Source organism: Ranitomeya imitator, chromosome 2, assembly GCF_032444005.1.
Source record: "Ranitomeya imitator isolate aRanImi1 chromosome 2, aRanImi1.pri, whole genome shotgun sequence".
NCBI classification, from domain to species: Eukaryota; Metazoa; Chordata; class Amphibia; order Anura; family Dendrobatidae; genus Ranitomeya; species Ranitomeya imitator.
The window spans coordinates 623,451,866-623,467,838 of record NC_091283.1 but is presented as its reverse complement, the minus strand read 5'-3'; the positions used below and the strand labels follow the sequence as shown (position 1 = coordinate 623,467,838).

General features: G+C 45.3%; 1 protein-coding gene across 3 annotated transcripts in view; it reads left to right on the top strand.

Moving 5' to 3' along the window:
- The window catches only part of LOC138665226 (transmembrane channel-like protein 8), a 179,796-nt gene that overhangs the window by 83,086 nt on the left and 80,737 nt on the right, over positions 1–15,973 (top strand). For all 3 annotated transcript variants that reach the window (XM_069752515.1, XM_069752517.1, XM_069752516.1), the window contains exons 3-5: positions 11,951–12,096; positions 12,517–12,663; positions 12,759–12,835. In XM_069752515.1, coding sequence (XP_069608616.1) covers positions 11,951–12,096; positions 12,517–12,663; positions 12,759–12,835 — 370 coding nt within the window. The remainder of the gene's footprint in view (positions 1–11,950; positions 12,097–12,516; positions 12,664–12,758; positions 12,836–15,973) is intronic.

Genomic DNA, 15,973 nt, shown 5'->3' with positions numbered 1-15,973 from the left:
TTTCTCCCTATAGTTTTTTAGAGCTTCAATGGTGCCATCCTGCTTTAGTAGTGCAAATGCTTTCTTTTTACTGTTAATTGCCTGTCTTACTTCTTTGTTTAGCCACATTGGGTTTTTCCTATTTCTAGTCCTTTTATTCCCACAAGGTATAAACCGCTTACAGTGCCTATTTAGGATGTTCTTAAACATTTTCCATTTAATATCTGTATTCTTATTTCTGAGGATATTGTCCCAGTCTACCAGATTAAGGGCATCTCTAAGCTGGTCAAACTTTGCCTTCCTAAAGTTCAGTGTTTTTGTGACTCCCTGACAAGTCCCCCTAGTGAAAGACAGGTGAAACTGTACAATATTGTGGTCGCTATTTCCTAGATGCCCGACTACCTGCAGATTTGTTATTCTGTCAGGTCTATTAGATAGTATTAGGTCTAAAAGTGCTGCTCCTCTGGTTGGATTCTGCACCAATTGTGAAAGATAATTTTTCTTGGTTATTAGCAGAAACCTGTTGCCTTTATGGGTTTCACAGGTTTCTGTTTCCCAGTTAATATCCGGGTAGTTAAAGTCCCCCATAACCAGGACCTCATTATGGGTTGCAGTTTCATCTATCTGCTTTAGAAGTAGACTTTCCATGATTTCTGTTATATTTGGGGGTTTGTAACAGACCCCAATGAGAATTTTGTTACCATTTTTCCCTCCATGAATTTCGACCCATATGGACTCGACATCCTCATTCCTTTCGCTAATATCCTCCCTTAAAGTGGACTTTAGACAAGACTTTACATAGAGACAAACCCCTCCTCCTCTCCGATTTTTACGATCCTTTCTAAACAGACTGTAACCCTGTAAGTTGACTGCCCAGTCATAGCTTTCATCTAACCATGTCTCGGTTATTCCCACTATGTCAAAGTTACCTGTAGATATTTCTGCTTCTAGTTCTTCCATCTTGTTTGTCAGGCTTCTGGCGTTTGCGAGCATGCAGTTTAGAGGATTTTGTTTTGTTCCAATCTCCTCACTGTGGATTGTTTTAGAAATGTTCTTACCTCCCTTCTGAGTATGTTTTCCTGGGTCTTCTTTGTTCGAGTCTAATGTTTTTCTTCCCGTCCCCTCTTCTTCTAGTTTAACGCCCTCCTGATAAGTGTAGCGAGTCTTCTCGCGAATGTGTGTTTCCCAGATTTGTTGAGGTGTAGTCCGTCTCTGGCGAGGAGCCCATCTTACAAGTAATTCACATCGTGGTCCAGGAATCCGAATCCTTGTTGTCTGCACCATCGTCTTAGCCAGTTGTTCGCATCAAGGATCCTGTTCCATCTCCTGGTGCCATGCCCGTCTACTGGAAGGATAGAAGAAAAAACTACCTGTGCATCCAGTTCCTTTACTTTCTTCCCCAACTCTTCAAAGTCCTTGCAGATTGTCGGTAGGTCCTTCCTTGCCGTGTCATTGGTGCCAACATGTATGAGAAAAAATGGGTGGACGTCCTTGGAGCTGAAGAGCTTTTGTATCCTATCGGTCACATCCTTGATCATCGCACCTGGAAGGCAGCATACTTCTCTTGCGATTATGTCCGGTCTGCAGATGGCTGCTTCTGTGCCTCTCAGTAGTGAGTCTCCCACCACCACCACTCTTTGTTGCTTCTTGGCTGTACTTTTTGCTGTCACTTGTTGCTGTGTGCCCTTTACTTTTTTGCTTGCTGGTATTGCTTCATCCTTAGGTGTGCCATCTTCATCCTCTACAAAGATTTGATATCGGTTCTTCAGTTGTGTGGTTGGTGATTTCTCCATGGTCTTCTTGCTTCTTTTGGTCACATGCTTCCACTCATCTGCTTTTGGAGGTTCTCTGACACTTTTTTCACCTTCTGTGACCAGTAGAGATGCTTCTGTTCTATCTAGGAAGTCTTCATTCTCTTTGATGAGTTTCAAATTTGCTATTCTTTCTTCCAGACCCCACACCTTTTCTTCTAAAAGGGCCACTAGTCTACACTTCTGACAGGTGAAATTGGATTCTTCTTCTGGTCTATCTGTGAACATGTAGCACATGCTGCAGCTCACCATGTAGGTTGTCACATCTGCCATGTTGCCTCTAGATCCTGCTGACTTGCTGTGTGTTTTCCTTCTTGTGTAATCTACTCAGCCAAGCTTTCTTGCAATAATGTCCTACAGGCAAAAATTCGCGTGCCATAAGGCGCGCGGTTTGGTGATGCTTTCCAAGCAGCTGGTCCCGGCTGTACCCAACGATCTTCTTGCTTAGGGAGATTCTTCGCTTTTCCCAGAAGGCACCTGGAATATGCAAATTATCCTCCTCAAGCTTGAATCCCTGGTTTGGTGATGCTTTCCAAGCAGCTGGTCCCGGCTGTACCCAACGATCTTCTTGCTTAGGGAGATTCTTCGCTTTTCCCAGAAGGCACCTGGAATATGCAAATTATCCTCCTCAAGCTTGAATCCCTGGTTTGGTGATGCTTTCCAAGCAGCTGGTCCTGGCTGTACCCAACGATCTTCTTGCTTAGGGAGATTCTTCGCTTTTCCCAGAAGGCACCTGGAATATGCAAATTATCCTCCTCAAGCTTGAATCCCTGGTTTGGTGATGCTTTCCAAGCAGCTGGTCCCGGCTGTACCCAACGATCTTCTTGCTTAGGGAGATTCTTCGCTTTTCCCAGAAGGCACCTGGAATATGCAAATTATCCTCCTCAAGCTTGAATCCCTGGTTTGGTGATGCTTTCCAAGCAGCTGGTCCCGGCTGTACCCAACGATCTTCTTGCTTAGGGAGATTCTTCGCTTTTCCCAGAAGGCACCTGGAATATGCAAATTATCATCCTCAAGCTTGAATCCCTGGTTTGGTGATGCTTTCCAAGCAGCTGGTCCCGGCTGTACCCAACGATCTTCTTGCTTAGGGAGATTCTTCGCTTTTCCCAGAAGGCACCTGGAATATGCAAATTATCCTCCTCAAGCTTGAATCCCTGGTTTGGTGATGCTTTCCAAGCAGCTGGTCCCAGCTGTACCCAACGATCTTCTTGCTTAGGGAGATTCTTCGCTTTTCCCAGAAGGCACCTGGAATATGCAAATTATCCTCCTCAAGCTTGAATCCCTGGTTTGGTGATGCTTTCCAAGCAGCTGGTCCCGGCTGTACCCAACGATCTTCTTGCTTAGGGAGATTCTTCGCTTTTCCCAGAAGGCACCTGGAATATGCAAATTATCCTCTTCAAGCTTGAATCCCTGGTTTGTGTCACGCTGTGACTGCGTAAAAAGGGAAAGGGGTCCTGCACTGTCACTAGGGCTGGGACGCTAACTATCCTTGCTCCCAAAGATACCTCTAAAGGTGAGGAGGTTTGGGCCACCAGCCTTACTGTTCTCCTGTTATACCATAAGCTGTGCCCTCCCCCTCCCCAGGAGTCCTGGGACAGAAATTCTAGTGTATAAATGTAAGGGGTTGCAAAGTGTTATACTTCCCTTGCTAACCCATTTAAGAATTGTACATTACTTTGCAGCAATTGTAATGGGAAAGTGTAGTATTCTGGTGGGGCCACCAGATGGGGAATTCTAGTCAACCTGATACTATATGGGAGTTCACCCTGTACATAGTTAATGTAGGAGGGGCATGGTGGGTTAAGATAGTGAGGGCTTTCTGGTCAGTTGGGGGCTGGGCACCCGTGTAGCTCCCGTGGGCTGGCTAGCCCAGGGTGACACCATGCCACGCAATGTTAAAGAAGAGGGAGACCCAGCCTATAGCATCCCAGGGCCAGTTCTCATCTGGAGGAACAACAGCAGCAGTGCAAGCACATGCAGTATTACTGGGAATGTTTTGCTAAGAAGAAGGCTGATCAGTGTGCGGGCAGGTCGCTCATCATGTGGCAGATTTTTGCATGAGCAGCGGTCCTCAGATCTGCTGCGAAGCGGCTGTGGGCACCCCCCAGAAGAGGCAAGGAATCTGGACAGAGAGGACGCAAAGGGACCAAAAGGTACGGTCCGTCCTGAAAGCGAGCTTAGTGAGAGGGAGAGAAGTAAAGGGACAGAAAGAACGTCACCTGTTGTGAAACCTGACGATGATACTGGAAATGTCTTGGATGTGCTGAGTAAAGCTGTTGATGTTGAAGTTAGGCCAGACTGTGTCTCTGTTATTGTGAAACCGCTTGCAAGGAGCCCTAAACAGCTCAGGGGGGACGCTGGTGGCGCAGAGCTGCAGTACCCAGGTATGCATAGGAAGAGACATTACTGTATAGAGAGAGGGGGCCAGGGTGTGATACAGGGATTGTTCTCGGCCATGACTACCTCCCTGGCCCCATCTCACATAAACACGTAAGACAAACAGGGATAGCAAAAAAGCACTAACAAACAAAACCCTCACCAAAGGTAGAGAGGTGCATAGGTAAGAATAGGAATGTACAAACCAAATGAGAATAGGGACTCAAAAACAGCATGCAACCATCTCCAGCAGTCACACGATCTCCATCTCAGCACAGCGATTCCAAAGAGCTAGGAAGAGAAACTTTCACAGGAGAGGAAGAGAAGGTCTGGCCAGATTTTATAGAGAGAGGAAATGACCAGGTCAGCAACAGCTTTGAGATGGAGCTACAAATTTCTAACCAGCATATAAAGGGTCGTTAACCTCTTCAGCACCAAAAGAAACAAAATCCATTCTGTATGAAACACAAACACACCGACTAAATGGAAGATCTGCAATTCACAATACATAGTGATTTTCTAACTCCAGATCTCCCAAGAGGACATGACCCACTCATGACAGTATCTCACCATACAGGTCACAGGTTTTCTATTTTATACAATAAATACACTTTTGTAAAAAATAAAAAAAAATTCTATCGCAATAATCAGCCACAACTTTTCATTTTTCCCTTGAGCTGTGTGAGGTTTTTTTTTTTGTAGGATATGCTGTAGCTTATATTTGTGCCATTTTTATCACGGACTTTTTGATCACATTTTACTGTTGTTATTTTTTTTTAGACGTGATTACCAAAAAGCAGCAATTTTGACTGTCCTAATGTAGTAATAATGTTCCCCATACTGGTTCCAATATAGAAATAATGTCCCCCATTCTGTAGCTCTTCAACTGGAAATTTAAAAAAGTAGAAACCAATGCCACTCACCTGTCTCCGTTCCAACAACCTGCAGTTCTGCTTAAATCTATGTAGGTGCCATGGGCAGCATAATTCAGTGACATCATTTTTGCTGCCTGCAACAGGACACCAATATCAACTGCAGACCTCTGCAGTGTTTGCCCCTTCCTGATTTCCTATTCTTTTGCATGTTTGTCACACTTAAATGTTTCAGATCTTCAAACAAATATAAATTTTAGACAAAGATGACACAAGTAAATGCAAAATCCAGTTTTTAAATAAATGTCTTTATTATTAAGGGAAAAAGAAATCCAAACCTACAGGTCTCTGCGTGAAAAATGTGATTGCCCCACCCCTCAAAGCATGAATTATCTGTGGTTTCGCACAACCTTGGGAATCTGAGTTCAAATTACCTAACCACACCAAGGTCTGATTGCTGCCACATCTGTTTTCAATCAATAAATTACTTAAATAGAATCTGAATGACAAAGTACAGTAGACCAAAGATCCTCAAAAGTTAGACATGCCGCAATCCAAAGAAATTCTGGAACAAATGAGAAACAAAATAATTGAGAGCTATCAGTCTGAAAACTGTTATAAAGCAATTTCTCAAGCATTTTTTGTAACGGCGCGTCCCTCAGTGTGCTCCCTGCATCCTGTGTCTCTGAGTTCTTAGTGCACACGAGAGTTGCTCTGTTCTGAAAGGGCCGGCGCGCGTGGATGCAAGATAACTCTCAGCCAATAGCTGGGAGGCATCCTCATAAAAGGCACCTGCCGCAATAGGGAAGGGCCAAAGCAACATTGTGTCATTAATTAGTGTTAGTGGAATTAGCGAGTTGTTAGGTCCCCTGGACCTTGTGTGGGCAGTGACTTGATCCTGAGTCCCTGGTCCTCCCGTGGTCAGTCCCTTAATCTGAGTCTCTGGTCCTTGTGTGGCTAGACACTGTGGCCGTTCTGGCAGTCCCTGAAGTGTAAAGCTGCACCTGTACCCTTAAGTCGCTCTGGCGGTAACGGAATCAGTATCCGAGACCCCTGTGTCTTCAATGTGTGCCTATCTGAGTAACATGCATCCTGATTGTCATATCAGTCCAATCTATGACTCCATGTCAGTAACTGTTCTGCCTAAGGATCTGGAACTTAGTAGTCTGAATGAAGCCCGAGTCCGTATCCGTGCCTGCGTACCTGACACCCGGGGTCAGCAGCTGCAGTACGGCCTAGGAGTGGTAAAATGAGGGCTACCTGCAGCTCAAGCCTAACTCCACCATCAGGAGCTCCAGTGAGCACCAGGTAGCCGATTAGCTACGCCCCTCCTAGGCAAGCCAGGCCTCATGGCACAGGGGTCGATGAACCTCATGAGCCACTTTCGTGTGTGACAGCCTAGTTTAAATAATCAGTTCCCCGTGGATTTTCCCCCTCCAGCTCCCTTTTAGGCCGGGATCACACTACAGCGAGATACGGGCGAGTCTCACAGGTTAAAAACAAGCTCTGGCACCGGCACTCCGGAGCGGAGAGTGCGGCTCCATGTATTGCTATGCTGCTGCACGCTCCGCCTCGGAGTGCCGGTGCCAGAGCTTGGTTTTAAACTGCGAGACTCGGCCGTATCTCGCTGTGTGTGATCCCGGCTTTAGTCACTGGTCTCTCTCTACACCTCTGCACTGTATAAAGAAAGACCTGTCAATCATTTGCAGCGGGCAGGGAGAATCTTCCAGGAAAGGGAGGCTTTCAAAGTATGTTTTTTTCTCTGAAACACCACAGTGTTTCAGAGTCAAACATATGTGGCTAAAATTATACAGCCAGTGCCTGATACATGCTGCTGGTAATTTTAACCCCTCTCTGAGCTTGGACGTACTATCCCGTCGAGGTGCCCTGGGCCTATCTGACCCTCGACGGGATAGTACGTCATAGCGATTGGCCGCGCTCACAGGGGGAGCGCGGCCGATCGCGGCCGGGTGTCAGCTGACTATCGCAGCTGACATCTGGCACAATGTGCCAGGAGCGGTCACGGACCACCCCCGGCACATTAACCCCCAGCACACCGCGATCAAACATGATTGTGGTGTGCCAGCGGTATAGGGAAGCATCGCGCAGGGAGGGGGCTCCCTGCGGGCTTCCCTGAGACCCCCGCAGCAACGCGATGTGATTGCGTTGCTGCGAAGGTCTCCTTTTACCTCCCTCCCTGTAGCAGGCCCGGATCCAAGATGGCCGCGGCATCCGGGTCCTGCAGGGAGGGAGGTGGCTTACCAAGTGCCTGCTCAGAGCAGGCGCTTGGTAAGCCTGCAGTGCTCTAAGTCAGATCACTGATCTGACAGAGTGCTGTGCAAACTGTAAGATCAGTGATCAGTGATGTCTCCCCCTGGGACAAAGTAAAAGAGTAAAAAAAAATGTTTTCCAAATGTGTAAAAAAAAAAAAATTCCTAAATAATGAAAAAATATATATATATTATTCCCATAAATACATTTCTTTATCTAAATTTAAAAAAAAAACAATAAAAGTGCACATATTTAGTATCGCCGCGTCCGTAACGACCCCACCTATAAAACTATATCACTAGTTAACCCCTTCAGTGAACACCGTAAAAAAAAAAAAAAATGAGGCAAAAAACAACGATTTATTCTCATACCGCCAAACAAAAAGTGGAATAACACGCGATCAAAAAGACGGATATAAATAACCATGGTACCGCTGAAAACATCATCTTGTCCCACAAAAAAGGAGCTGCCACACAGCATCATCAGCGAAAAAAAAAAGTTATAGTCCTCAGAATAAAGCGATGCAAAAATAATTATTTTTTCTGTAAAATAGTTTTTATCGTATAAAAGCGCCAAAACATAAAAAAATATATAAATGAGGTATCGTTGTAATCGTACTGACCCGAAGAATAAAACAGCTTTATCCAGTTTATCGGAACGGTATAAACGCCTCCCCCAAAAGAAGTTCATGAATAGCTGGTTTTCGGTCATTCTGCCTCACAAAAATCAGAATATAAAGCGATCAAAAAATGTCACGTGCCCGAAAATGTTACCAATAAAAACTTCAACTCGTCCCGCAAAAAAGAAGACCTGACATGACTCTGTAGACTCAAATATGGAAAAATAATAGCTCTCAAAATGTGGTAATGCAAAAAATATTTTTTGCAATAAAAAGCGTCTTTCAGTGTGTGACAGCTGCCAATCAAAAAAATCCGCTAAAAAAGCGGCTATAAAAGTAAATCAAACCCCCCTTCATCACCCCTTAGTTAGGGAAAAATAAAAAAATTAAAAAAATGTATTTATTTCCATTTTCCCATTAGGGTTAGGGCTAGGGTTAGGGTTAGGGCTAGTGTTAGGGTTAGGGCTAGGGTTAGGGTTAGGGCTAGGGTTAGGGCTAGGGCTAGGGTTAGGGCTAGAGCTAGGGTTAGGGCTAGGTTTAGGGCTAGGGTTAGGGCTAGGGTTAAGGCTACAGTTAGGGTTGGGGCTAAAGTTAGGGTTAGGGTTGGGGCTAAAGTTATGGTTAGGGTTTGGATTACATTTACGGTTGGGAATAGGGTTGGGATTAGGGTTAGGGGTGTGTCTGGGTTAGGGGTGTGGTTAGGGTTACCGTTGGGATTAGGGTTAGGGGTGTGTTTGGATTAGGGTTTCAGTTATAATTGGGGGGTTTCCACTGTTTAGGCACATCAGGGGCTCTCCAAACGTGACATGGCGTCCGATCGGAACAGTGCTCCTTCCCTTCCGAGCTCTCCTGTATGCCCAAACAGGGGTTTACCCCAACATATGAGGTATCAGCATACTCAGGACAAATTGGATAACAACTTTTGGGGTCCAATTTCTCCGGTTACCCTTGGGAAAATACAAAACTGGGGGCTAAAAAATAATTTTTGTGGGAAAAAAAATATTTTTTATTTTCTCGGCTCTGCATTATAAACTGTAGTGAAACACTTGGGGGTTCAAAGTTCTCACAACACATCTAGATAAGTTCCTTGGGGGTCTAGTTTCCAATATGTGGTCACTTGTGGGGGGTTTCTATTGTTTAGGTACATTAGGGGCTCTGCAAACGCAATATGACGCCTGCAGACCAATCCATCTAAGTCTGCATTCCAAATGATGCTCCTTCCCTTCTGAGCTCTGCCATGCGCTCAAACGGTGGTTCCCCCCCACATATGGGGTATCAGCATACTCAGAACAAATTGGACAACAACTTTTGGGGTCCAATTTCACCTGTTAACCTTGGGAAAATACAAAACTGGGGGCTAAAAAATAATTTTTGTGGGAAAAAATTTTTGTTTTATTTTTACGGCTCTGCATTATAAACTTCTGTGAAGCCCTTGGTGGGTCAAAGTGCTCACCACACATCCAGATAAGTTCCTTAGGGGGTCTACTTTCCAAAATGGTGTCACTTGGGGGTTTCTACTGTTTAGGTACATTATTGGCTCTGCAAACGCAATGTGACGCCTGCAGACCATTCCATCTAAGTCTGCATTCCAAATGGCACTCCTTCCTTTCCGAGCCCTCCCATGCGCCCAAACGGTGGTTACCCCCCACATATGGGGTATCAGCGTACTCAGGACAAATTGGACAACAACTTTTGGGGTCCAATTTCTCCTGTTACCCTTGGAAAAATACAAAACTGGGGCCTAAAATAGAATTTTTTGGGAAAAAAATGTTTGTTTTATTTTTACAGCTCTGCATTATAAACTTCTGTGAAGCTCTTGGTGGGTCAAAGTGCTCACCAAACATCCAGATAAGTTCCTTAGGGGGTCTACTTTCCAAAATGGTGTCACTTGTGGGGGGTTTCAATGTTTAGGCAAATCAGGGGCTCTCCAAATGCAACATGGCGTCCCATCTCAATTCCTGTCAATTTTGCATTGAAAAGTCAAATGGCGCTCCTTCCCTTCCGAGCTCTCCCATGCACCCAAACAGTGGTTTACCCCCACATATGGGGTATCAGCGTACTCAGGACAAATTGTACAACAACTTTTGGGGTCCAATTTCTTCATTTACCCTTGGGAAAATAAAAAATTGGAGGCAAAAAGATGATTTTTGTGAAAAAATGATTTTTTTATTTTTACGGTTCTGCATTATAAACTTCTGTGAAGCACTTGGTGGGTCAAAGTGCTCACCACACCTCTAGATAAGTTCCTTAGGGGGTCTACTTTCCATAATCGTGTCACTTGTGGGGGTTTCCACTGTTTAGGCACATCAGGGGCTCTCCAAACGCAACATGGCGTCCCATCTCAATTCCTGTCAATTTTGCATTGAAAAGTCAAATTGCCCTCCTTCGCTTCTGAGCTCTGTCATGCGCCCAAATAGTGGTTTACCCCCACATATGGGGTATCGGCATACTCAGGAGAAATTGTACAACAACTTTTAGGATCCATTTTCTCCTGTTACCCTTGGTAAAATAAAACAAATTGGAGCTGAAGTAAATTTTTTGTGAAAAAAAGTTAAATGTTCATTTTTATTTAAACATTCCAAAAATTCCTGTGAAACACCTGAAGGGTTAATAAACTTCTTGAATGTGGTTTTGAGCACCTTGAGGGGTGCAGTTTTTTGAGAATGGTGTCACACTTGGGTATTTTCTATCATATAGACCCCTCAAAATGACTTCAAATGAGATGTGGTCCCTAAAAAAAAATGGTGTTGTAAAAATGAGAAATTGCTGGTCAACTTTTAATCCTTATAACTCCCTAACAAAAAAAAATTTTGGTTCCAAAATTGTGCTGATGCAAAGTAGACATGTGGGATATGTTACTTATTAAGTATTTTGTGTGACATATCTCTGTGATTTAATTGCATAAAAATTCAAAGTTGGAAAATTATGAAATTTTCCAAATTTTTGCCAAATTTCCATTTTTTTCACAAATAAACGCAGGTAATATCAAAGAAGTTTTACCAATATCATGAAGTACAATATGTCACGAGAAAACAATGTCAGAATCACAAGGATCCGTTGAAGCGTTACAGAGTTATAATGTCATAAAGGGACAGTGGTCAGAATTGTAAAAATTGACCTGGTCATTGACGTGCAAACCACCCTTGGGGGTAAAGGGGTTAATAGCATGTAGTCATGGCCAAAAGTGTTGGCCATGACTGTACAATAATTTTCTGGGGGAAATACTTTATTTTCTGGAACAATTTCAACGCACGACGCACAAAAAACGTGCGCAAAACGCGCGCAAAAACGCTGCGTTTTGCGACGCATGCGTCGTTTTTTGACGAAAATCGGACGCACGAAAAATGCAACTTGTTGCATTTTCTTGCGTCCGACGCTAGCGTCGGAAACGACGCACGTGTCGAAAAACGCAACCAAAAAAACGCACGCGTCCCCTATGTTAAACATAGGGGCGCGTCGCCGCTGCGTCGCCGACGCAACAGCGACGCACATTAGCGGAACGCTAATGTGAACGTAGCCTTATTGAAAACAGAGTCCAAAGGCCTAAATACATACTAGATGGCTATCAAACGAATGATTGTTCAGCCAACAGCTATCTCTTTTGACTACCCCTACACAGGAATGCTTTGCTCAGAATAGAACTGTCTCTGCTGACTCCCCCTGCACAGGAAAATTTGGCTTCTTGGCCCAGTGTTCCTATGTGCTGTATGATAAAACTGTTGCCAGACTCTTCTGGTGGCAGCTTACCACATGGAGGAAGATAAGGAACATCTGGATTCTTCTCTCCCTCTCATTTGTCAGGGCAATTTTGGGAGGCCCCCACATTAGACATATTATGGCCACATATTAGGCCACATGCTAGACCTTGAGATGTTTCCACCAACTTTAGATCCTGAGATGTAAATGCAGTATTGATCTTGTGCCAGCTAAACTACACTTGCTTTGCTGGAAAATTTGATTCCGAATTAAAGGAATAGAATAGATCCAGAATGATATTGTGTAATGGTTCCTTTCTTTTACAGAGAACTAAAGCAGTCGGAAGGCTATAATGCCAGTTTTTGGATTCCTTGGACTCAGAAACAACATTGTGTGTTGCCAGCTTGGAACAAGGGACAGCAATTAGTTTCATCCTTTATATTGTGGGGGAAAACGCTCATTGCAATCAGAGGTGAGAGATTCAGAAAAAAAGTGAGTGTCAGGCATGTTTAATCATAGAGCAAACAATGCAGCACTGCCCGGAGGTCTAGGATGCATAAAATAATGGCAGGCCACCTGTTCTTTATGAAGAAGCCCAGCGGAGCAGACAGGTATGGGCTGGTTGATGGGGGCAGCTCTGTGGCTGATGCCCTTTTTTTGGAGGGATATTTGGCAGGCTCTTTGGTGGAGGATCTATGGCTTGCACAGTTTTGACATCTTTACACTATGATGTGCGTATATATATGACAAATTAGGACAACCCTGCATAGGGTATTATGTACCCGGTCAATACTATCTACTCAACGCTGTCAATGTACTGTAAATATTTCCCACAGCAGAACAGACCCTTTGGTACTAATCTATGACTATGTATTTGCTTATCCCCTTGCAGCTAAATTTGGTGCGAGTATTAGCTCCTATTTCTTGTTTCTTCGTTTCCTGTTGATCTTGAACTTTGCTTCCATCATCCTGACCACTAGTTTGATCATCTATCCCACCTTATTAGTTAATAGAACAGGACACCACCACAACAATATAGGTATGTATCCACTTGCAAGAATAGAGATTATGGCTGTTTTTATGTCTATAATCTCTTCCTTGACTCCATTACTGTTATTATTATGTCCTCATCAGAACCATGTGGAAACTCTTCAGTCAACTTTCAAAGCCAGTCGTTGCAGAGTACTTTTTTGGACGTGTTCACCGGAGAAGTGAGACATTGTGATTATTATTTTACACTATAGAATACCACATATCAGACCAGAGCAAAGTGCGTCAGTCGAGGAGCTGGAAAGCAAAAGTCGACGGGCCACACCACACCATGTGTGCACCCGCTCGCTGTCTCCATCTGCGCTGACTTCATTGGTGGAGGAAGGTCCTCCAGCCACTTCCTCCACTAATCAGCGTGTGAAACAGCTGATGCAATGATGCCATTTCATCACGCCAGCTGTGTAGTGCGGAGAGTCAGCGCACCGGAGGCAGGGAAAGAAGCAGAACGCCGGGGAACGGGACCGAGGTGAGTATGTGGTGGTGTTTTTTTTTCATGTGTGTGGGATGTTTAGGTGAGCATGGGGACGCTATGGTGGTGTAATGCTGCACATGGTGAGGCTATGGGGGTGTCGTGCTGCGCATGGGAAGGCTATGGAGGTGTCATGCTGCACATGGTGCTGGCTATGGGGGTGTCATGATGCACATGCTGAGGCTATTGGGGTGTTGTGCTGCACATGATGATGCTATGGGGGTGTCATGCTGCACATGTTGAGATTATGGGGGTGTCCTGCTGCACATGGTGCTGGCTATGGGGGTGTCGTGCTGCACATGGAGAGGCTATGGGGGTGTCATGCTGCACATGAGGAGGCTATGGGGGTGTCATGCTGCACATGGGGAGGCTATGGGGGTGTCGTGCTGCACCTGCTGAGGCTATTGGGGTGTTGTGCTGCACATGATGAGGCTATGGGGGTGTCATGCTGCACATGTTGAGATTATGGGGGTGTCGTGCTGCACATGGTGCTGGCTATGGGGGTGTCGTGCTGCACATGATAAGGTTATGGGGGTGTCGTGCTGCACATGGGGAGGTTATGGGGGTGTCGAGGAGGCTAATGGGGTGAAATGCTGCACATGGGGAGGCTATGGGGGTGTCATGCTGCACCTGGGGAGGTTATGGGGGTGTCGTGCTGCACCTGGGGAGGCTATGGATATGTTGTGCTGCACGTGATGAGGCTATGGGGGTGTCGTGCTGCACATGGGGAGGTTATGGGGGTGTCGTGCTGCACATGAGGAGGCTAATGGGGTGTCATACTGCACATGGGGAGGCTATGGGGGCCTCATTCAGTATATGGGGAGGCTAAGGGGGCCTCATCCAGGACATGGGTAGGCTATGGGGGCTTCATGCAGTATATGGGTAGGCTTTGGGGGCTTCATGCAGTATATGGGGAGGCTATGGGGGCCTCATCCAGAACATAGGGAGGCTATGGGGGCCTCATGCAGTATATGGGGAGGCTGTGTGCGGCTCATCCTGTATATGGGGAGGCTGTGTGGGGCTTATGCAGTATATAGGGAGCCTGTGTGGGGCTCATGCAGTGTATATAGGGAGGCTTTGTGGGGCTCATGCTGTATATATTGGGAGGCTGTGTGGGGCTCATGCTTTATATATTGGGAGGCTGTGTGGAGCTCATGCCGTATATAGGGAGGCTGTGTGGGGCTCATGCAGTGTATATAGGGAGGCTTTGTGGGGCTCATGCTGTATATATTGGGAGGTTGTGTGGCACTCATGCTGTATATATTGGGAGGCTCTGTGGGACTCATGCTGTATATATGGGGAGGCTGTGTGGGGCTCATGCAGTGTATATAGGGAGGCTTTGTGGGGCTCATGCTGTATATATTGGGAGGCTGTGTGGGGCTCATGCTTTATATATTGGGAGGCTGTGTGGAGCTCATGCTTTAAATATTGGGAGGCTGTGTGGAGCTCATGCTTTATATATTGGGAGGCTGTGTGGAGCTCATGCTTTATATATAGGGAAGCTTTGTGGGGCTCATGCTGTATATATTGGGAGGCTGTGTGGGGCTCATGCTTTATATATTGGGAGGCTGTGTGGGGCTCATGCTTTATATATTGGGAGGCTGTGTGGAGCTCATGCCGTATATAGGGAGGCTGTGTGGGGCTCATGCAGTGTATATAGGGAGGTTGTGTGGGGCTCATGCTGTATATATGGGGAGGCTGTGTGGGGCTCATGCAGTGTATATAGGGAGGCTTTGTGGGGCTCATGCTGTATATATTGGGAGGCTGTGTGGGGCTCATGCTTTATATATTGGGAGGCTGTGTGGAGCTCATGCTTTATATATTGGGAGGCTGTGTGGAGCTCATGCTTTATATATTGGGAGGCTGTGTGGAGCTCATGCTTTATATATAGGGAAGCTTTGTGGGGCTCATGCTGTATATATTGGGAGGCTGTGTGGGGCTCATGCTTTATATATTGGGATGCTGTGTGGAGCTCATGCCGTATATAGGGAGGCTGTGTGGGGCTCATGCTGTATATAGGGAGGCTTTGTGGGGCTCATGCTGTATATATTGGGAGGCTGTGTGGGGCTCATGCTGTATATATTGGGAGGCTGTGTGGGACTCATGCTGTATATATGGGGAGGCTGTGTGGGGCTCATGCTATACATATGGGGAGGCCGTGTGGAGCTCATGCAGTGTATATAGGAAGGCTTTGTGGGGCTCATGCTGTATATATTGGGAGGCTGTGTGGTGCTCATGCTGTATATAGGGAGGCTTTGTGGGGCTCATGCTGTATATATTGGGAGGCTGTGTGGGGCTCATGCTGTATATGGGGAGGCTGTGTGGGGGCTCTTACAGTATATAAGGGGCTGTGGGGGCTCATACGATAGAGATATATACAGGGATATCGGCATACTTAATTTTGCTCAATATTAAGTGATACAATTAATATTAACCCCTTCACCCCGGAAGGTACCGTATTTTCGTTTTGTTTTTTTGCTCCCTTTCTTCCCAGAGCCATAAGTTTTTTTATTTTTTGTTCAATACGCCCATGTGAAGGCTTGTTTTTTTGCGGGACAAGTTGTACTTTTGAACGACACCATTGGTTTTAACATATCATGTACTGGGAAAAAGGAAAAAAATTCCAAGTGCAGTGAAATCACAAAAGATGTGCAATCCCACCCGTTTTTTGTTTTGCCTTCTTACTTTATTCACTAAATGCTAAAACTGACCTGCCATTATGATTTATTTATGTCATTACAAGTTCAAAGAAACCAAACATGTCTAGGTTCTTTTTTGTCTATGTGGCGAAAAAACCGTTGGTAAAAAAAATAAAAAATTGCGCCATTTT